Source organism: Crocuta crocuta, unplaced genomic scaffold (assembly GCF_008692635.1).
Source record: "Crocuta crocuta isolate KB4526 unplaced genomic scaffold, BGI_CrCroc_1.0 scaffold619, whole genome shotgun sequence".
In the NCBI taxonomy this organism is placed as follows: Eukaryota; Metazoa; Chordata; class Mammalia; order Carnivora; family Hyaenidae; genus Crocuta; species Crocuta crocuta.
This window is the reverse complement of record NW_027533395.1, coordinates 1,640,305-1,662,695: the sequence shown is the minus strand read 5'-3', so window position 1 is coordinate 1,662,695 and position 22,391 is coordinate 1,640,305. Positions and strand designations below refer to the sequence as shown.

Sequence of the window (22,391 nt, the reverse complement as noted above, 5' to 3'; positions counted from 1 at the left end):
TCTCTCTCTCCTAGAAATAAATAAAAATATTAAAAAAAAAAAAAGAAATAACATAGCAAATACACAGTAGCTAACATCCCTAGCCAACAGGCCACTGGCCCAGAGACTGTGAGCCACATATATCCTTTGACAGCACTGTGTGTAGCATTCCCCTGGTGCTTTGTGGCATCCCTGTTACTCACCCCAAGAGAATTCAAAGAGGAGTCGCTCTATCAACTGGCAACTCCCTCTAGATCTAAACAAAAGCAGGAAAAACAGAAACAACAAATTGGATCCTTACTTCATGGAATACCAAAAAAACTACTTCAAATGAATTCAAGACTTATTTTTTTTTCAATGTTTTTTTTATTTATTTCTAGGAGAGAGAAAGAGACAGTGTGAGCAGGGGAGGGTCAGAGAGAGAGGGAGTCACAGACTGAAACAGGCTCCAGGCTCTGAGCTGGCAGTCAGCACAGAGCCCGACGCGGGGCTCGAACCCACGAACCGCGAGATCATGACCTAAGCGAAAGTCGGACGCTTAACCAACTAAGCCACCCAGGCGCCCCCTGAATTCAAGACTTAAATGTGAAACAGAAAACTTGAAAATTTTTAGAAGATAATGTATGAGAATACTTTTATTTTTTTATTTTATTTTATTATTATTATTTTTTTACCGAATACTTTTATAATTTCAGCGTAAGAGAGAAGCACCTAAACAGGAAACAAAAAGCACAACTGGTAAATTAGACCATATTAAATTACAGACATTTGTTCAAAAGATACCATGAAAAAGAGGGAAAAAATAAGTCACAAATTGGGAGAAAATATTTGTACATTTTACACATATAACTAATAAAGAAGCAATATCCATAATATATTACAAAATTCTAAGAATAGACATATAAATCTTCCTGAAAAATGGCAAGAGACATGAATAAGCGTTTCAGAGAAAAAGGAAATAGAAACAGCAAATATATGAAAATGTTATTAGCTCCATTAATAATCATGAAAATTATAAAATAAGTTTATGAGATACCATTTTGCAGCACAAAAATGGCACAAAATTTTTTTTAAGTTTACTTATTTATTTTGAGAGAAGGCGGGGAGGGGCTGCAGAGAGAGGGAGAGAGGGAACTCCAAGCAGGCTCTGTGCTATCAGCATGGTGTCCCTATGTAAGGCTCAATCCCATGAACCCTGAGACCACGACCTGAGCTGAAACCAAGAGTCAGCTGCTCAACCAACTGAGCCACCCAAGGACCTCCACAAAAAATTTTAATCTGACAATACTAGGAGTTGGTAAAAATACAAAGCAAGCAGCTAATATGTAAATTGATACAATTCATCTGGATTACTGGCATTATCTTGCAAAACTGAGTAATTTCATATCCTGTATCTCAGCAATTCCACTAAGACCATACCCCAGAGAAACTTACAAAAAATTTAGAACACTGACTGTGGGGAAGGGGAATGTGACTAACAGAGAAACATATACAAGTGGCCTTGGTTTTGGTGATATTCTGCTTTTTAAGCTGGGTAGGGGACACTGATGCCCCATATAAGCTATACGCATTCTCTGTGTGTATGAAATAGACCATCAAAATTTCCTTTTTTTTTTTTTTAATGCTTATTTATTTTTGAGAGAGAGGAGGGAAGGGAGAGGGGGGGGGGGAGAGAGAGAGAAAGAGAAAGAGGGATGGGGAGAGGGAGAGAAAGAGGATCCCAAGTGGTTCGTGCTGACAGCAGAGAGCCGGATGTGGAGCTCGAACTCGCAAACTTTAAGATCATGACCTGAGCAGAAGTCGGATGCTTAACCAACTGAGCCACACAAGTGCCCCAAAAGTTCCTTCTTTTTAAAGTCATGGTCTTTGTTGTCTGTCTTTGCACGTGCTGTTCCTTTTCTGTTTTGAGTATTTTTTTTCCTCCTATCATGGTACCAAAGCTATTAAAATTTCCCCCAAATNCTGGGTATTATACGGAAACCAATTTGACAATAAACTATTTGTAAAAAAAAAAAATTTAGTATTAAAGTAGGAATTACTTCCATTAAACTTGAAAAAAAATAAAATAAAAGCACCATATATTAAAGAGAAAAAAAACCTCCCCCCAAATTAACTGTTATCATGATAATGCCTGCCCTGTGAGATCTTCCCTAGCTAACCCACTCTCTGAGAGTAGTAGTACTCCTTTTCTGTCACCCCACTACACTGTACATAGGTCTATTTAAACAACTTATACTGATTTATAATTATTCATTTAATCTGTCTCTCCCATGAGTCTATAAGCATCTCAGGAAGACACCATGATTTATTCACCTTTTTATTCCCAATGCCTGTAAGAAAAATGATAAATACTGAAGGACCAAATGAACAAATGGATGGACTAACATCAAGACTGACTATTCAAGGGGTGCCTGGGTGGCTCAGTCGGCTAAGTGTCCGACTTCGGCTCAGATCATGATCTCGTGGTTAGTGGGTTTAAGCCCCGCATCGGACTCTGTGCTGACAGCCAGTTCAGAGCCTGGAGCCTGTTTCAGATTCTGTCTCTCCCTCTCTTTCTGACCCTCCCCTGCTCACACTGTCTCTCTCTCTCTCTCTCTCTCTTTCTCAGAAATAAATAAAACATTAAAATAAAAAAAAAGACTGACTATCCAATATAATGCAGCTCACAACCTCTTTTAAGAACAATCACTTCATAGAAGACAAAGACTCTAAGCCAAGCAGGCAAACCTTCTTTCTGCATCCCATATGTGTTTCTCCACCAGAAGTTACAAACCTTCCATACAGGCTACTCTATAGACAAAAATAACATTTGTCCACCAGTCTATTCTGTTTTTACATCTATTTTCCTGAAGTCTCCTCATGTGCTATTTGCATGTTCATGTTTCTTCTCTGAAATACATAATTCTTTATTCAACTGTCAATTCTTTTTTTCAAGTTAATTTATTTTGAGAGAGAAAGAGAGCACAGGTGAGCACAAACTGGGGAGAGGCTGAGAGAGAGACAATCTGAAGCAGGGTCCATGCTGTCAGCACAGAGCCCGACCTGCGGCTTGACCCCACAAACCGTGAGATCATGACTTGAGCTGAAATCAAGAATCGGACACTTAACCACTTAACCTACTGAGCACCCAGATGCCCATGCCAACTCTTCATTCCATATGTGTTTCTCCACATATGGAGGCTGAGAGAGAGACAATCTGAAGCAGGGCCCACGCTGTCAGCACAGAGCCTGACCTGGAGCTTGACCCCACAAACTGTGAGATCATGACTTGAGCTGAAATAAAGAATCGGACACTTAACCACTTAACCTACTGAGCACTCAGGTGCCCATGCCAACTCTTCATACATGTATATATGTGTCTTATTTTCCTTGGTTGCAAATAGCTCTTACTAGTACATCATTGTTTATGGGTTGTTTCTCTTTTTTTTATATTTAAGTAATCTCTACACCTAATATGGGCTCAAACTCACAAGTCCAAGATCAACAGTCACATGTTCTTCCAACTGAGCCAGCCAGACACCCCAAAGTTTTTTCTTTTTTTAAATGTGTTATTTTTTATTTTACATTTTTATTTAATTTTGAGAGACAGAGTAAGACAGAGTGTGAGCAGGGGAGGGGCAGAGAAAGAAGGAGACACAGAATCCAAAACAGGCTCCAGGCTCTGAGCAAGCATTCAGCACAGAGCCTGACCTTGGGCTTGAACCCATGAACCGTGAGATCATGACCTGAGCCAAAGTAGGACGCTCAGCCAACTGAGCCACTCAGGCGTCCCCCCAAAGTTTTTTCTTAATTGCTTTTAAAAGTTGTCCTTGGGGTGCCTGTGTGGCTCAGTCGGCTAAGCACCTGACTCTGGCTCAGGTCATGATCTCACAGTTTGTGGGTTTGAGCCCCACATCAGGCTCTGTGCTGACAGCTGAGAACCTGGAGCCTGCTTCAGATTCTGTCTCCTTCTCGCTCTACCCGTCCCCCACTTGTGCTCTATCTCTCTCTCAAAAATAAATAAACATTAAAGAATTTTTTTTAAAGCTGTCCTTACCCAATAAGAAATTAAATTATCAGAGCACCTGGGTGGCTCAGTCAGTTGAGCGTCTGACTCTTGATTTTGGCTCAGATCATGATCCCAGGGTCATGGGATCGAGCCCTGCATCCCGCTCCACACTGAGAGTGGAACCTACTTGAGATTATCTCCCTCCCTCCCTCTCTGTCCCTCTGCCCTTCTCTCCACACCACCCACTCTCTCTAAAGGAAAAAAAAAATTAAATTCTCAAAAAACAAAGACTGGTGCTTTGATGTCTAATACAGGGCTGTGCAAACCAAGAAACCAAGAAAGCTGATGGGCTTTCTCAGAGGATAGTAGCTAAATGACCCTCAACTGGCCCTTCCAAGGTTTATTTTTACTCAATCTCTCAAACATTCCAGAGAAGCACTAAAGATACAGCTTATAAGATTCCCAGGGCTGGCCAAGGACCATGTATATCATAGGTCTGTGCTAATAAAGCATAGAGAGTAACCAAGAATTGCTGAATTAGTAAACAACTTACTGGGCTCAAGAAATTTATCCCAAGAGTGGAGAGGTAAGTGTAAGTCAAACTAGGAAGAGTTGGTGCCCTGACAGGCCACAACCGGAAAATCCTCCCAAACCCAATAATCAGGTGTCCAGTGTACTTCAGCTCTGCCATGACACTTGCTCCCTCTATGGAGATTCTGAGTCTATCCCAAGAACTATATGCAAGGTGAACCACTAAGATATGGCCAAAGATGTCCCTTCTACCAGCCTAGAGATAAAAAATGAAACCATGCTCCTCTCTTTCACTCATCTGTTAATCACTCAGAGCTTCCAAGGTGAAAATTAAGTGTAACAGTTTGCAGAGTAGGACAAGATAAAAAGTAAGTCTGTGTGATTATACATAGAGAGCTGTAGTGATTAAGTCTCATATGTATCAGAGGTCATTATCCACTGATGATGGGTAAAATCCAAACCACAGACATACTTTGTTCTACCTGCAAAAAGGTTTTTAAAAACGTTATAACTACTGCCAAGAGTTTAAAACACAATGATATGAATTTCAAGTTTCTCCTGAAAAACAGCAAGACTGGTCACATTGCGCCCACATTCCAATACACGACAGTCCCCACTACATCCTAATACATTCATATGTGGCTTAACTCATTTACATTACCTGCCTGATACTCAGGCATTTAAGCTTGTAATCCTTGCTTTGTGTGATGGCAACAAATCGTTACTTCCATGATCACTTCCACTATGACAGGGGCTCCAAATCACCACACTGCTTTATTATATTTTCATTTAATTAAACAATTGCTATTGAACATACTAAAATACAGAAAAAGAACAATAAAAGCTAAACAGCTGCCAATTACATTTACAAAGCCCTTCCAGCCTGATGGGTAAAACAAACCTCTCCTTCTCTCTTCAACTCAACTCCACCATTATCCCACAGCAGAATCTTTCTAATTAGTCGTACTGAACCACAGGGACAGACTGTGATCAATCAATAGAAATAGCAAACAAAGACTAGGATGATCCTTCCAGTGAGTCCTGCATAAATACAGTGAGTCTTCTCAAAAGCAGGAGCTGTGTCTTCTTCCTCTCTAGCTGCCCAAACTAGCCAGTCTAAGTACACTATCAATGAAGTTATTATCTAAAAGTGGCAATCATCCTGCATTCTGGAACACTGGGGAAGTGCAATAGTGGTGGAACTCTGAGAACTTCCAAGTTCAACTGGGATTGGTGCCCGGCTACTCATGATATGTGTCTACAACCTGAGCTCTTACCGAGGCAATGAACATCACTGTCAAAATTAGACATCACTATCTGTCTACAGCCACCTTTGAAATGAAGCTCAAGTACAAGTCTTGAAGGAAGAACAAATTTCCTCTTTTCTTTCTTTCTTTTTTTTAAATTGAAGTATGGATGACACAAATGAAGAACAAATTTTTTTATTTGAGATGAGGGTTGGGAGTGAAAACTATTCCTATCTGGAAAATGACATTTTGGTAAAGAAAAAGGAAATCTCTGAATGCCTGAGATACTTCCAGGCCCAAGTGAAAAGATGCTGGATTGGTCACACTATCTAATCAAAGACTGGATTGGGGCGCCTGGGTGGCTCAGTTGGTTAAGCGTCCGACTTCGGCTCAGGTCATGGTATCATGGCTCCTGGGTTCGGCCCCACGTCGGGCTCTGTGCTGACGACTAGCTCAGAGCCTGGAGCCTGTTTCGGATTCTGTGTCTTCCTCTCTCTCTGACCCTCCCCTGCTCACTCTATCCCTCTCTCTCTCAAAAATTAAATTAAAGAAAAAAACATTAAAAAAAAAAAAAGACTGGATTGCCCATTATGCAAAGCATATCAACTCACAGGGCTCAACAGGGTCTATCAACCAGGTGAGCAAGGCAGGTTCATCAAACCTGGATACTTCCTAGGCTATGTCATTTCATACGGCCACTTTTCTTTTTAAAGAGATTTTACAACTTAGATCAGCAAGTTAAAACACAAACTGTTTCCTGGACCATTTCCATCCCACTTAAATCGATAAATACAAATAATAAATGCTATCCCACACCAACACACACACACACACACACACACACACACACACACACACTTCAAGAGGAAGTATTAGGCAGGAAGAAATTGAGTTTAGTCACTATAGATCCTACATAGTTTTGCCTTATAACACAAGGAAGTTTTGATACTCCTTGTCACTACCTCACCATGCAAAGGCCTGACTGCCAGGGCCAGAACCAGGCCACAAGTCAGGATCACATACTAAAACTATTCCTAGGTAAAGATAACATTTATTAAATGTCCATTACTTTCTGAAAGGCGTTAGGTTGATACTGCTCATTCCCACCTCATGCTCTACGTAGGCCGTTGCACATATATGCTACTGCTTTTAAGAAGTATGTAAATTAAACAGAGCAATCCCAAAACAGACCTTTTTATTTGTATCCCCAACAGAGCCCAGAAAACTGCCTTGTGTACCTAAAGACACAAAATTTTCTATGTTATGCATTAAAAAACACTATTTACACTATTCCTCATTTCTAAAGACACTCTTTACCTTTGGGGACTTTTACAGTTTTACGATACAGAAGATTAAAGTTACCACAGTGCCATCAATTACTCCTTGGAGTCATGGCTCCATCATTCACTCTGCTGGACTTTTAAATTAGCTGAACATCTTTCATGACTCTTTTGCTGGCCTAAAAATAATAGGCCAACAGTACCAAACCACGAATATTCAAATGCTTCTCTGTTCTCGGCCAAATAGGTCATAATAGAGTGGCTTCCTTGTGAATGAACATCTCTTTAGGCCAAACGAAGAGAAGACCTTGGGGGTAAATGCCAACTAAAAACACACACCAGAAGAGAAGATCTGCAAACGATCATGTAAAGGAAGAACAGCCTCAGAAGGTAAGTCGAGGGTTTACATACAGACGCAGAATGGCAGCTGAGCTGCCCTAGACGAGCAAAGTCTTCTCTTAGTCCCAGTCTCCGTAAGACTGGCCTCAATCCTTCCACACCTCTTCTCACTGAGTCTAGGTTGCACTAGTTCATTCAGGATTAGGGCAGCAGGTCAGCTGTGTTAATGAGGCAGCCAAACAGAAGTGGACGCTGTACAGGATCTGCAGAGACTCTCATACTTAAGGTCTAAAAATCAACCTTAAAAAGTAGATACAATGTTCTTTAGGTTTGCTTTCAGCTTTTGAGGACTGGGCTCTTTAGGATGCAGAAAGCTCTAGAAGAGGGAAGCTGAAGGCTAGGTAAGCCTGGGAACACAAGAAGAAAGATTCGGGCACACGAAAGGGACCAGAAGTCAGAGCTGAAGTCGCCCCTCCAGCCGCAGGGGCCTGACCTTTGCCCCCGGTATGCCTCCCAGTTCCCTCCCACAACAATCTCTCCCCGTCTTATTATTGCCTCTGCGTCCTTAACCCACCCGGCTGGTCCAACTTAAGGGCCCTCCTCCCCTCATTCCCTGTGGCGATGTCAAGGCGGCCTTTACGACGCTGTAACTCTAAGAAGAGACTTCGCTGACCTGTCAGCGGATCCAAAATGGCGGGGCCTAGTCCCAGGACCCGCAGCCGCTGCTCATGTCCAGCCCGGGCCCCGAAGGCGTCTTTAAGCGGCTCTCCCGGCTCTGGCGGCAGATGGGAGAAGGGAAGGAGCCTGTTTCCTGAAAGTTGAGGCCGAAGTCAGGAAGCGCACAGACCGCCAGAAAGAGTCGGCCGGAACGGGCGCTGGAGCCGGCTACCTTCCCTGTCAGCTCTCTGACGTGGTAACTAGCCTCAGTCTAGCCCGCTGCCTGGTAACTGCGCGAGCCCTGCCGCGGTCAGCCAATCATAGCATTGTATCGCGAGAAGTGGCATTCCATCTACCCAATCGAAAAAGAAAATTAGCTTAGGGAGGCGGGTACTACCTACGGAGGCGAGATCACAAGGGAAAGAAAAGGGTAGGTAGGGGACAACCAACGAATACGAGGACTCTCTGAGTGACAGTTAAAAGAGCCAATAAAAATTAGAAATTGGGCTGGGCGGTTGGAGAGGTGGAGTTTGGTAGAGTTCGGTTGCAGTGTGCGATTTAGCAGTGGCTGCTGGGCATTATGGGGAGGAAAGCTATGATTTGCTGGAAAGGGGGCGGGGTCCGTTTTGAGAGCCTGAGCGGGCGACCGTACAGCCCTCTGCTTTCCCTCCTCCGTCCCCCCCGGCCCCCCCCACCGGCCACCAACTATCAAAAGTTATCTAGGCCAAAATCTTGCCCCTTGAGGGATCACTTCCTCTCGAGGCAGCTCTGGGTTCTCTCCATCCTAGGATCAGTCCCATTATCTATTGGAACCTCCCCTTACCACCCTCCCGCCAGCCTGCCATGTTTGGCTTTTACAGGTGTCTGTCCCATTTCAACTCTGTTTCTGCATCTTGTGCCCCATTCCTATCATTCAGAAATAGAGAAAATGAGAGGAAGCGGGAATCTTGGATATCTAACTCAGGTCTCGACTTACACAGTAGAAAACCGAGTCCCAGGGTGGAAAGATGGCCCCCACGTCCACATACCTAATGGCAGAGAAGAGAGACAAACCCAGGTGTCCTCACCTTCATTCCAGCCCTCCTTTTCACTGCCTCTCACTACTTCTTATGCCTTAGACTATCAGGCTGTACTTCATACTCGTCATACTAAGCACTGGATACTCATTACCTCCTGAAAAAAAAAAAAAAAAGCTAATCATGAGGGTTAATCAACATCACCCAAGGCCAAAAAACTAAAGCTTTTCCTGTTTGCCTTGGAAATGCTAAGAGGTCTAAGGACTCGATATCCACCCAACCTTCACTCTTCTATGCAAGAGATGATAGAGGTTGCCAGGATATTTAGAATTACCTAGAAGTGAGAGTGTGCAGGAAGAAGACAAGAGGATGGGTTTTCTCCTTGCTGATTGAATGGTGGAATTTTCAGACTGCCTGCTGGAATAGAGCCCAGGTGTCCCAGCAGACCTGAAGAGACTGCCGAGGCAATGGGGAAAAAGACCAACTTTCTCCCCATTTATGGATGACCCAAACGGAGAGAAACTCCAACCTAACCACTTAGGAACGTGGGGATGCTCTAGATTCCTCTAATTTGAAGAAGCCACAAGATTGAACATCAGACCTGAAGAACTCCTCAACAGCTCCCTGCAGCTGCACATCAGGCTCCTGAACTCTGGGTCCAACTTAAGGATCTTGCCTCTTTCACCCAAAGAGAGTCAGAGGAAGAAGATAGAACCACCATAGCACTTCTTTTCACAGTACCTCTGAGATATTTCCACTTTCTTTTGAAACCTGGGATTTGGTCTTCTGGGCCTGTCTTAGGTTGAGAGGTCCTCGAGAGCCAACTGGAAAATCCTAAGTACACCAAAACTCCCTACTCTCCTCATCTCTGCTCCCATGTACTTCCAATAATTAATCAACCCAAAAGCATGAATGGGAGTGTGTTAGAAATGAGGAGGAAAGGGGTGCCTGGGTGGCTTAGTCGGTTAACCGTCCGACTTTCACTTAGGTCATGATCTCGCAGTTCGTGGGTTCGAGCCCCGCGTCAGGCTCTGTGCTGACAGCTAGCTCAGAGCCTGGAGCCTATTTCAGAGTCTGTATCTCCCTCTCTCTCTGACCCTCCCCTGCTCACGCTGTCTCTCTCTCTCTCTCTCTCCTAGAAATAAATAAAGAAAATAAAGAAAAAAAAGAAATGAGGAGGAAAAAGATGACAATACCCATCATCTTACCAGGCAGAACATCTCCCTCTTAGATTTCAGTATCGAGTCTACATAATGCCTAGGGATAGAAATATGAGGAAGACGACATGGAACTTGCCCTTCTAAAGCTTAGCATCATAGAGGACTTTACATAAGCTGATGTCTTCAGTATGGTGGGTGGAGTAATAGAGGGTGTGTGTAAGAGGGTTATGGGAGCATGAAGCTAGACATCTAGCTACCTTGGGTATTCAAGGAAAGGTTTCTCAGAGAAAATGATACCTGATTGGAGCTTAGGCAGATGAGTAGGAGTTGGTAAGATGAAGCCTAGCAATATGTTACTGTCAGAAGAAAGGCCAGAGGTGTGTAGGAAACCACTAGGAGATTGGAGATTTAGACAAGGTCAGTTCCAGGCAACTTTTCCTGCCCGTGGATCCTGTCCTCCCTCGTGTTTTAATAAAAACACATTTTGGCAGGGCGGGGGGAGAGACAGAGTCAGGTCCTGAAAGTCTTGTATGCCAAGCTAGGGAGCTTAGCCTTTGTCTTAACAATGAGGAGCTATTGCAGGCTTTTAGGCAGAGACATTTAGGAGCACACTGTATGATAGGGCCTAGGGCCCTCAGGGACACCCAAGCAACCAAGCCTGACTCCACGTGTTCCTTAGCACGTCTGTCCTGTCCCTTGCAACTCCCTATCTAGCAAGCATAAAGGCCACATCTTGCTCACAGGACTGAACCTGGTATCACCAGGGAGAAGCTAGCCCTGCTAATGCTGTGAGAGCATAGCCTGGGCAAGCCAAGGGTGTGGACTAACAGGTGAACGACCCAGGCCCTGACATACAGCGAGAGCCTCCTTTAATTCTGAGCGGTAGGTGGGAGTAGGGGGGTGGTAGATAAGTTACTTGCCCAAGGACACTCGGTGGTGGTGGTAGGGTTAGAATGCCGCCTTGGTTTGCCTCGTTCCAAACCCTGCTTTCTTAACGAAGCCACCTTACGCGGAGGAGAGGGGAGGTGGGAGGACAGGGCGGGAGATAGCCGAGAACAGGAAGAAAAGAAAGATGTAAAGAAAAAGAGGAGCACCAAGAAAGATTAATTAGTGTTTCAAAGTGGCAGAGGAGGGAGGAGAGGGACAAACAGCAAGAGCAAAGCGGCGGAGGAGAAAGAAGAGGAAAGAAAGGCAAGACACGGGAGCACTGGAGCGGAGACAAAAGCGCGGAGAGACAGACAGCGACAAGTGGAGAAAATCAGCGAAACTTGAGCGGCAACTTAGCGCTGAAGCCCGGTGGCCTCTCCCGGCCCGTGCGCCCTTCCACCTGGCGCCCCGGCTGCACTATCCCCCGGCGGCACTGTGCATCGCTGAGGGTGGCGGCCTGACCCTACTTCGCCGCCGGCGGGCCCCGACTCCGCGGGGCCACCAGGCCCACGTTACTCTCGCCCGCTTGGTTCTGCCAAAATGTTCTGGCTCAGCGAGGTTTCAGCCACGTGGGGAAGGGCGTAGCCCAGATGCTGAGGAGTGCCTCCGATTGGTCAGGGGGAGGGCTTCTTGGCGGCGCGCCGGCCCGATCCCTCCCCCGAAGGCGGGGCCTGAAAATTCACAGCTGGAAAGGGTGGAGCCCGGGAGGCGCAGCTGGAAGGGGGCGGGGCCCGACGCTCAAGGCTAGCTGCTGCGGGCTGGGGGCGCCCTGGGCTGCCATAAAGTGAATGGGCGCCGGCGGGGGGTGGCAGTCCGCCGCCAGGCTCACTCTCTCCCTCAGCGAGTCCGGGAGCGCCGAAGCGGAGCGGCGGCCCGGGCACAGGGGGGTGGCCCCCGCCCCGGCCGGGTGCCCGGCCCCTGGCCCCTGCCTGCCCCCCAGGCTGCCGCCGCCGCCGCCGCCGCTGGGAGTCTGCCTGCTGCGGGACTCACTGTGAGTGCTTGACCACGCGGGGAGAGGGGGCTCATGGGGCCGAAGAGCCTCCGCAGAACTTCGGGATCCCTAGAACAGGACCTGGGTGGCTGAACTGAGGAACGGTGCCTGGGGAACGGGTCTAGACTGGGAGGGCGTACTGTAGACCCGGGGCCAGGACTTAGGAAAAGGGAAACTCAGCGTCGGGATTCAGAGGACAGAGAAGAGGGAGACTCGGGATCTGGAGAGAAGCCAGAGACTAGAAGCCCGGACTAGAGCTCCGAGAAGCAGGGAGTCGGGAAATCATTACCAGAAAGCGCCCTGTAATTCGGGGGCGCAGGGCAGGCGACCAGGGAGCAAACGGGGTTGCCGAGGCCCTGGCCAGCGGGGGGAGCTGGCGGCGGCCGCGCAGCGTGGAGGCAGTTGGCGGCTCCGGACACCCCTCTCCCAGGGATCAGACTTGAGGGGCTGGGAACAGGGGTGAGTCTTGTCGCACACGCTTCTCTTCCCAGCCACTTCGCAGTTGGGATAAGAGCCGTGTTGTGAGAGCCTGCTGCGACTGGGTCAGATGGCCGCTGTGCGAGCGGCTGGGCCGAAGCTGGGCAGCCCTAATGACTAGGCGGCGGGTCTGGCGTGTCGGGCTTGGGGTGTCACGGCCCGGATGGGTCCCGGCCTGGAGCCACATGGAATTGGACGGAATGTCCGCCGCGCGCGGGGCTCGGAGCGGACAGAATGTCCGGGGAGGCGAGGTGGGTCTCTCCGCAGCAGGCGCTGTGTCCGGCAGGGGCGGACAGAATGTCCCTGGCCGAGTGGCATGTCCATCTACCCAGCAGCGTCTCGCCCAGCTGCTGCGTGTGCAGTGGGGTTCGCTGTGGTGGGTCGCCTCAAATCCAAGCTCACACTTTGTTAACTAGTTTCTGCTCCTAGGGGCTGCAGAGGGAGGGACAAGGACCGGGAGGGGGAAAGGCTGCAGCCCGGCCTTGGAGTGGAGTGGCGCTGGGGGACATTCCCTCTCCAACCCAGACTAGATGTGAGCATCACTCCCCAACCCGCACTTCTGGAAGCCAAATTTGAGGAGAGAAAGACAATGGTGGGATTGCTGGTTGAAGACCAGGAAAGGAAAAAATGAACCACAAAGGGCCATGGGGGTGAGGAGGAGTCTGGCACAAGCCCCCCTGACAGCTTCAGTTCCCTCACAAACTCAGAGTCACCTCCTAATTCCAATACAGCTGACCAGATAGCCCCAGATTTTTACCTGGGTATCAGCAGGCTAAAGGCTCCTTCCCTGCAAAGGGCAGGAGCCCAGGCCTGAAGAGAAAACCGCACGGAGCCCTTAAGCAAAGCAAACTCTTGTGTTTTTGTCTCCCTTTTGGCTCTCTCAGCCCCACCAATCCCAACACCACCCTGGTGGCTGAGAGGAAGAAGGAAGGAGATACATAGAATCCAAACTCTGGGGTCAATATGGGGCCTATATGGCCCTCCAAGTCTGGTAGGGAAGGATGTCTCAGCCCCACCCAACTGTCTCTTTTGCTTTGTCTGTAGCTGGAGAAGGGCCCTAATTCCTTTGGACCCATACAGTGACCTCCCACCCTGATCCCTACTCTTTAACCAGAGCCCAGTTAAGCTAAAGGGACCAGAGAAGAGAGAACTTTCCCAGTCTGTGTAAGTGAGCTAAACAAGTCAGCTAGGGACTGAGTTTTCACGGGATAGGTGCAAAGTGATGTACTTAGCAATGAGTAATCTAAATAAGTGGGTTTCAACCTCTCTCACCCACCCCCCATGAATGACATACAATATATATGCCCCACACTACCACCTCCGTTCCTCAATTTTAAGTTTGCTTATCACTGGCTAGACCATCGTTTCTCACCCTTTTTTATCTTTTGCCCCCTTTTGATAAATATAAAGATACACCCCAATTACTCCCACCATATTCTGATACCCTCTTTAGGGGCTTGTACTCCCATCACCTGTGAAAATCACTGAAAATATGGATGAAATGAAAGGCTCTGAATCAGGAAAGAAATAGGGAAGGCATTACAGATGGTTCCCTGAAGACCTTAGCCTAAAGTTCTGCACTTGCCAAAAAAGGCTAAAAAGCAATACCATTATAATGAAGTTGAGTGGAAACAAAAAACCAAACTTTCTCCCATCCTTACATAAAACTATGCAGTTGAGTGCATGCCTGCTCACTGGCTCTTAGGGAGACTGTCATGGACCTAGAGAAGGGTCAGAGAATGACCCACAGAATGGGAAGCGAGGAGCTGCTAGAGAGGGCAAACTTCAAAGTTTAGGCCTCTAGAAGGTGAGGCAGGATGGAAATCCACAAATAATGAAGGGCCTAGATAAGCAGAAGATTTGTTTGCTCCCCAAATCCTGAAATGGGAGATGAAGGGGCCTCATAGAATTGGAGTGATGCAAGCTCAGGATGAATAGGAAAATGTTCTTTGGCACACAGTGGGCAGCAAACTTCCAGAGCTCATTTCCAGAGAGGAGGTAGAGGCAGGAAGTAGAAATGGAATCCTTCAGGGCTTGGGAGGATCAGGGCATGTCAGAGCCACAAATGGCTGCTGGGGTGGAGGGGGCGAGGCATGGAAAGAGCTCAGACCCCAGTTTTAGGAGAACTGGATTTGAATCTCTTCAATCTGTGTAACCTTGGACAAATTCATCTCAGAGGAGAAATGAGGATGGACGGACATTCCTGGCACTCAAGGTGGTTGTAAAAGTTCAATGAAATCATGTATTTGAAAGCCCTTTGCAAACAGAGAAGCGCCACAGAAATAAGAAGCATTATTGCTATTATTATGCCCAAACTGCAGGTCCCCTGTAACCACAGAATCTTTGTTTGGAAGGATGGGATCTCACGTCTTAGGGAAGCCTGATAGCATCCTGATCCAGTCACAGGAAGATTGTCAGTGACAGATGGAACACCCTATCCCAAGCTTCTGATGCGAGTCATTTACCCCTGATCCTCTCCAAAAAGAGTTCTAGGGATCTCCCCAAATGCTTAACTCCTCTGCTAATCTGATCTGATCCCTGCCTGCCTCCTCTTCAAGGGTGTGAATATGGGCCCGGGACCCAGATCCAGGAGGGCAGAGGGAAGCAGTCTGGAGCTGAGCTGGGGGTAAGCATGAGAGAAGGACAGAGCCGCCCCAATTTTTTCTTCTCCCTTCACTCTAAATGATATATCCTAGAGGGTGGGGAGGAAGAAGGCAGCTAACCTGAAAGATCCATTAGGTCCTGAGTTTTGGGATCATCTGGAGTGTCTAGCCCATGGTCATGGACCAGAGACCCATCATGAGAGTGATGGGGACAGAAAGGCAGTGGGGTGAGTAAGAGCTGCTTTCAAAACTCCTTCTACTCCTTATCCATTGTCCTCCCTGGGGCCTTCTTTACACTTTTTAGTTAAGTTCCCCCTTTCCCACCTTTCCCCTACTCAATCCATTCTGTTCACCACAGCCAAATAAAGGTCTCAAAGATGCTGCTCTTATGTCTCTCCCCTGCCTGCAAGCTTCCAGTGACTCCCATTGCTTGGAGCACTGCTTCTCAAAAGGGAAGATGGATGGAGAGGGCAGGACAGTAATGGAAGGGGCATGACGCTGCAAGATAAACGTGGCCCACCTTCCTGGCGTGTGATGTCGCTTGAAGATGTCACTTGGAGATTTGGAGAGAAAACCTTATTTTACATTAAAATAAATATAATTCAAGCATGGAATAGAATGCAAAATTTGCTTCAATTTTTACCAGAAGGCTGGAGATCTCAAAGAAATTTCATACTGGTGGCAGCTGTTTGAGGTTGTGCTCCCAGTTTCCCAGAGTGATGTTCTCTCTTATGGTCTTAGGGGTTTTTGATGGAAAAGCTGGAGACGCTCTAGCCTAGACTCTATCAAACCTGAAGCACCAACCCTTGTCCTTCATTGGAGTCCCCCCTGACCTGTTTTTCTCTGATGAACTCCCATGGCCCGCAGTGAGACCCTGGCCACATTAGACTGCCTGTTGCCCTCTGAACCTGCCAGCTCATTCCCAATACTGCTGTACTATTTAAAAGCCTCTGCCCCTTTATCTCCCCAGTTCCCAGCTCTGCCATGTACTACATTCTCTGAGTCCCAAAACCTGATACTTTACATGGGTTTCTCTCTCTTTGATCCCCTACGGTGTGAGAATTAGTCCCATTCAGTCTATCATCGTCCATTCTGTTTGCCTCCCCAGACTGTACAGGCTCCTAGAAGTTAGGGTCTGTACCTTACCATTCTCAGGAATTTGTCTTAGCACCTAACACTTGCTGAAGGAAAGAAGAAAGGGGAAGAGTGGGTGTGGGGGCCCATTTCTCTGATCCCTAATTTGCCCCTTGATAAATTAACCACATCAAATCATTGCTGCCTCCACTTGAGTCTTAGGGATTCCTTGTGGGGCTGTGGGCCTGGTCTACAACTGTCTTCATTTGCTCCCATTTGCTCACCGCAGTTCAGCAAACCTGTCTGGGTGCTCAGCATCCCTAATGAACTTAAGGGCCTCACTTCAGATCCAGGTTTCTAGGCGGGTTCCACGCTAGTTAAGGGCCCCGGTTTATACTCTATCACCAACTTGCTGCTTGCTAAGCTGAGCCACGGCACCATGACTCCATCCCTTCAATCTTCCTCTTCATTCAGTGGTTTTCTCCCACCTCAGTTCTAGGGTATACCTCCTGCCTTAGGCATTATTATTGCAACTACTTGGGAGCTCTCTGGCTGTGGCCCTGGTTTCTCCCTTTGACGTCAGCACAAAAGTGGGCACATGTGGCAGCTGCCTTCTTGCCATGAGCTTGGGTCTCTTGGAAGCCACAGCCTCCCTACTATGAGCTCTCTGGCCTGTGATAACCTCTGCTTTCCACCTTCATATATCTTGAATATTTTGTTCTTGCCACAGTCCATGATAGGCTTCCTGTAATTCCATGTAGGCAGCCTGTACTTCGGAATCAGAGTACACCTGCAGGCCCTTTCTCCTCCTCAGGGCTAGGATTGTCACCCGGACACCATGGAGCCTAGCCCTTGCATCCCCAGAAGAGTGTGTCAGGAAGGCTCGATGCGGGACAGGCAGCCCCTCCCAGAACTGGATTCAGCACCACCGTTATCTCCTGACTCTGTTTGGCTCTGCCTGGTATTTCCTACCAGTGTCAACCAATCCTAGAGCTTCCAGACCTACTGCTTGTCCCTGTCCACTGAGTGAGGCGAAGCCCCTGGCCTCAGTCCCAACTCCCCAGCTTCCTGACCTCCAACAGTTTGGGGGAGCTTAATCCTCAGCCAGCCTGTCTCCAGCTCAGACAGCAGCTTGGCGCCCCCAGCCTCTGCCTGGCTAGCCCACCCGGACACGAGTCGGCTGGGGGCCTGTGCCCCCACCCACTATCTGTGGCCTGCCTGCCTGATATTCTTGCCTTTTCGGTTTCACACAAGGCCCTTCTGAGCCTCATCATGCCCTTCCCACTATTACTACACCAGTCAAGAGCCTGAAAACTTCCTTCTTCCCATTACCAGTCCCTGGTCCCCAAAGTGGCTCTTAGCTTGGGTTATTCTGTCCATTTTGTTGTTACCTTATTGACTGGGCCCTCCTTTATGTGTCGGGCAGAGTATTCACAACACACCTTTGCATTCCACTCTCAAATGCGGTGTACTTACCTTTATTCAACACAGAAATTCTTCTCTGGGAAATTCAGGGTCTAGGAAGGTGAACTCAAGCAAGGACAGAGATGAGGACGAGATCTTACCACTCTATCCTCAGTGCCTTATTCAGTGCCCAGCTCATAGAAGGTGCCAAATAGACATCTGTTCAATGAATAAGGGGGGAGGGGAAAGCAACTTGGATAAAGTTTTACTCCCACTCATTTTTACATTAAGTTTTATTTTAACCCTATAACAATACTAGAGGTAGGTAGGGAAGGGATTATGATTTCCCTTTTAGAAATGAAAAAATGTCCAGAGAGGTAAAAAACACATAGCTAGGAAGTCGGGGAGACATGAACCCAGGACACGAACCCAGATCTTTTGTCTCCAAACCTAATTTCTTCAGGCTATACCAGATTACTTTCTTAGGAGGAGGCTGGACAGTTTCCACCCTCTACTCTCAAGCCATCCTCTTCCCTCAGGCTTCTCCCCACCCAGCCAAACAGACTCTCCCCCAGCAGTCACTGAGTATAGAGCACTCCCCTGGCCCCTTTGGCCTCCTCCTCCCCCACAGAGTCCTTAGTTCCTGGGACTGAGAGCTAAGGTTCAGAGGGGCCAGGAAGGGGGGGAGGGTAATGGCTAGCTCCAAAACAGCCAAGGCAGCTGTCCCTGTCACAGAGAGAGGAGACTGTGTGACGGTGTGGGTCTGTCTGCCTGAATGTGGGAGCGCATGTGTGGGAGAGTATGTGTTTGTATGCTTCTAGCTCCAAGTCCAAGTGCTTATTTTGTCTGAGTGGGGGCCCATGTGTGTCTGCATGTGTGTCCGTCTGTCTCTGGGAACACGCAGCCTGAAGTCTGCTTTCTCGACCTCATCTTTTACTCTGGCCCTTATCTCTCCTCACCCTGCCTCCCTCTGCTGCAATAGAGGGTGAGACCAAGACACAGGTATGGAATGCTGGGGGAAGGGGAGTTTGGAACATTGGAAGTCTGGAGCCAAAGCAGACTGGAAGGACAAATGGCCCTGGTGGGATTTAGCTTTCCCTTCAGGTGAACCCAGTTATCCCTCTTTCCCCAGCGGTGTTGCTCCCATGGCCTCTGGAGAGCCCAGGGGCATGGTTTGCATTTCGAGAGCATCTTGGATATGAAGTAAAAGGAGACTTCAGAACACCCCCTTTTCCAGCTCTCAGTTCTAAGCCTTTTGAGCTATCTGGGAAGAACCATTAGGCAGAGCTGCCAGAGTCCCCACCCAAGGGCATTTCCCTTCTATCAGAGCACCGCTGGGCCAGCCCCAAGCCTGATTCCCGACTGCAGATCTGGAAGGGGAGGTAAGCTGAGCACACCTACCCCTAACCTGACTTCTTTCCTTCCTGGGTTCTCCTTTAGTCCCACCTCTCCAACCCTAGGAAAAGGTATGACTACAGACAGAATAGGGACTTCTTCTCAACCTACTGACTTGACCTCTGTCCCATGCCCAATTTCACTTGAAAGGTGGGGGGGGGGCAGCTATCATCTCTCAGCTGGTTGATGGGGGCATTACCATGTGCAAATAAAGGCTGCTGCCCATCTGTGTCTCCCTGAAAAAGGCTCCTAATAAATTCAGAGCAGCCAAGTGACACACATCTCAATCTAGGCTAATCCACCACATTAATGCCACCTTGCACAGCCTGTATTAAGTCCCTGTTAATGGGGAGGGAGATGGACCCCTCCTACCCAGCTAGCTCTTTACCCTGTTCCTCTATCCCTAGCCTTCTTTGGTTCTCCTCTGACCAAGAGGCATCCAGAGTTCTTGAGCCTCACTAATGCCCCTTTCTGCTCATCCCACCAGAAGGCTTGGGAGAGCCAGCGGGAAAGGGGACCCTGCAGGGGACACTTGGAGAGGGACCCAGGTAGGCTCCCAGGCAATGTCAGGCAAGGTTTGGGATAGAGAGTAAGGCTGGGAATGTGGCTTTACGAAGCCCACATCTACTACTGGGGGTGGTGAGTGCTGGTAGAGACTGGCTTGAGTGGAATGGCTAGTAAGGGTGTGACATGTGTCCAGGTAGACACAGAAGCAGACGAGGCAAGAATGCCTAGGGATTTTCTAACTTGTTTTTGATCCCAGAACCCTTTCTTCAAATGCTATCTCTCCAGATAGGATAAATAAAACAGGCAAAAGCAAGACTGGCGTAGGTGAAGCAGACCCAAACAAGGCCAGGCTAGAGCTCTGTCCCTGAGGCTAGCCCCAAGTTCCAGCCCCTTGGGGGGATTCTGGGTAGGGCCCCAATGAACACAATTTGAAACAGGAAATGAAGAAAAAGCATTAGCTGAAGAGTTTCCCAGATCTGGTTCAGATCCCAGTTCTACCACTTATGAGCTCTGTGACCTTAGTGGTGGCTTCAAGTCTCAGTTGCCTCACTGGGACAAGGGTGATAATACTTAATATCGATGCATTCTTGTGAGAAGAGAGGTAATTAAGTAAAGGCACATAGTAAGTGCTCATACATAATAGCAGTGATTTTCCTTATGCGAGACATATTGGGCCTCGTGCAGAATCAAATCTGTCCCACTGAGGGGCACCTGGGTGGCTCAGTCGGTTAAGCGTCCGACCTCGGCTCCGGTCATGATCTCACAGTTCGTGGGTTCGAGCCCCGCATCGGGCTCTGTGCTGACAGCTCAGAGCCTGGAACCTGCTTCAGATTCTGTGTTTTCCTCTTTCTCCGATCCTCTCCCACTCACACTCTGTCTCTCATAAATAAATAAACATTTAAAAAAATTTTTTTAAAAACCAAATCTATCCCACTGAAGAGTGAATAACAGAGGTTCAGGTAGTATCTCTAGGTGTGATTGAGTCTCATGTATGAGTTTGTGGGCACACTGGACATACATGTGAAAGGGAATTGAAGTTTCTGAGGATGTGGTATACACTTTACAGTGTGCAATAGTGTAGTTTTCATTAATTTGCTACCTGTTGAATACCAATTGTGCATCAGGCAGAGTTCTAGGTGCCCATCAGTGAACAAAACAGTCTGGTATGCATATCTGTGCATGAAACTTCTGCGTATACACCTTTTCCCCGTTAGGCTGCTGTCTCCCCATTCTATCCTAGGGTACCCCACACGGGGGTAGCTTATATCGGTGGCTGGAAAAAGGGACAGTGAACTTGAGGGGAGACACTACTGGGAACCCGATAACCCGGAGATTTTCTCCCCATCAACCTGGCCTGTGTCTTCTCTCCTTTCCAGAGTCCTCCCTCCATGGAGTTCAGCCTGCTCAGCGAGGCGGAGGCCCGGAGCCCGGCCCTCTCGCTGTCAGACGCGGGCACTCCCCACCCTCCACTCCCAGAACACGGCTGCAAGGGCCAAGAGCACAGCGGTGAGCTCACCCCCTACTGGGGGTAGGGGAGATAGCAGCTCAATCCCTCTTGCGGGTGGGACCTGGGAGTGGAAGGCAAGGTGGGAGTGAAGGCTACGTGGAGGAGGTCCGGGAGCCGCACAGTTCGCGCAGGCCTGGGCACCCAGTGACCTGCCCCCATCTCGGCCCCCAGACTCGGAGAAGGCCTCGGCTTCGCTGCCCGGCGGCTCCCCGGAAGACGGCTCTCTGAAGAAGAAGCAGCGGCGGCAGCGCACCCACTTCACCAGCCAGCAGCTACAGGAACTGGAGGCGACCTTCCAGAGGAACCGCTACCCCGACATGAGTACGCGCGAAGAGATCGCTGTGTGGACCAACCTCACCGAGGCCCGCGTGCGGGTAAGGTCCTCTCAGACCTGCAACCTTCCCCGCCACCTCCCACCCCCAACCCCAGCCGCTGGCCCCGGCCTCCCTCTAGCCGGCCGCTCAGCAAGTAGCCCTGGAGCCAGCAGTCTGTGCCTCTGCCCTGACTGCCCACCGTCGGCCCAACACCCAACGTGCCCAGGCCTCCGTCTGCTGCCGTGCACGGCCTCCTTTGAACTAGCCTCCGGCCTCCGCTCTGACTCCACCCTGTGGCTCCAGGCCGCGCGTTCCTTCTCCCCCAGCACTGTCTCTCCTTCTCTGCTTCCCCCCTCCTTGACCCCATCCTACGGGACCCCCCAGACCGACTCCCCCCCTGACTCAATTCTGCCGCCCACAACTGTTCTCAGGCCCTTGACTCGGTGAGCTGCCCCCAGCCCCGACCTGGCTGCCCAATCCCGTCTCTAACCACTTCCGTCTCGTTTATCCTCCGCCCTGCCCCTGCCCGAACGCGGGTCTCGGTGACCTAGCGGCCCGCCGCGCTGACCCGGGCCGCCCCCTCCCGGCTGCTGCTCTGACAGCCTTTCTCGCACTCCGGCAGGTGTGGTTCAAGAACCGGCGCGCCAAGTGGCGGAAGCGCGAGCGCAGCCAGCAGGCGGAGCTATGCAAGGGCGGCTTCGCGGCGCCGCTCGGGGGGCTGGTGCCGCCCTACGAGGAGGTGTACCCCGGCTACTCCTACGGCAATTGGCCACCAAAGGCTCTCGGCCCGCCACTCGCTGCCAAGACCTTCCCGTTCGCCTTCAACTCGGTCAATGTGGGGCCTCTGGCATCGCAGCCCGTCTTCTCGCCACCCAGCTCCATCGCCGCCTCCATGGTGCCCTCGGCCGCGGCCGCCCCGGGCACCGTGCCAGGGCCCGGGGCCCTGCAGGGCCTGGGCGGGGGGCCCCCCGGGCTGGCTCCGGCCTCAGTTTCCT

At 49.1% G+C, this 22,391-nt stretch overlaps 2 protein-coding genes across 5 annotated transcripts in view; one reads left to right on the top strand and one right to left on the bottom strand.

Moving 5' to 3' along the window:
* The window catches only part of GBF1 (golgi brefeldin A resistant guanine nucleotide exchange factor 1), a 121,463-nt gene extending 113,194 nt beyond the window's left edge, over nucleotides 1-8,269 (bottom strand). For all 4 annotated transcript variants that reach the window (XM_077748480.1, XM_077748482.1, XM_077748483.1 and 1 more), the window contains exon 1: nucleotides 8,038-8,269. The gene's annotated coding sequence lies outside the window, so the exon portion shown is untranslated. The remainder of the gene's footprint in view (nucleotides 1-8,037) is intronic.
* Nucleotides 8,270-20,963: 12,694 nt separating this feature from the next.
* The window catches only part of PITX3 (paired like homeodomain 3), a 1,551-nt gene continuing 123 nt past the window's right edge, over nucleotides 20,964-22,391 (top strand). Inside the window, 4 exon segments of the mRNA XM_077748469.1 lie at nucleotides 20,964-21,081; nucleotides 21,254-21,456; nucleotides 22,019-22,389; nucleotide 22,391. The exon segment at nucleotide 22,391 is cut by the window's right edge and continues 123 nt beyond it. Coding sequence (XP_077604595.1) covers nucleotides 20,964-21,081; nucleotides 21,254-21,456; nucleotides 22,019-22,389; nucleotide 22,391 — 693 coding nt within the window.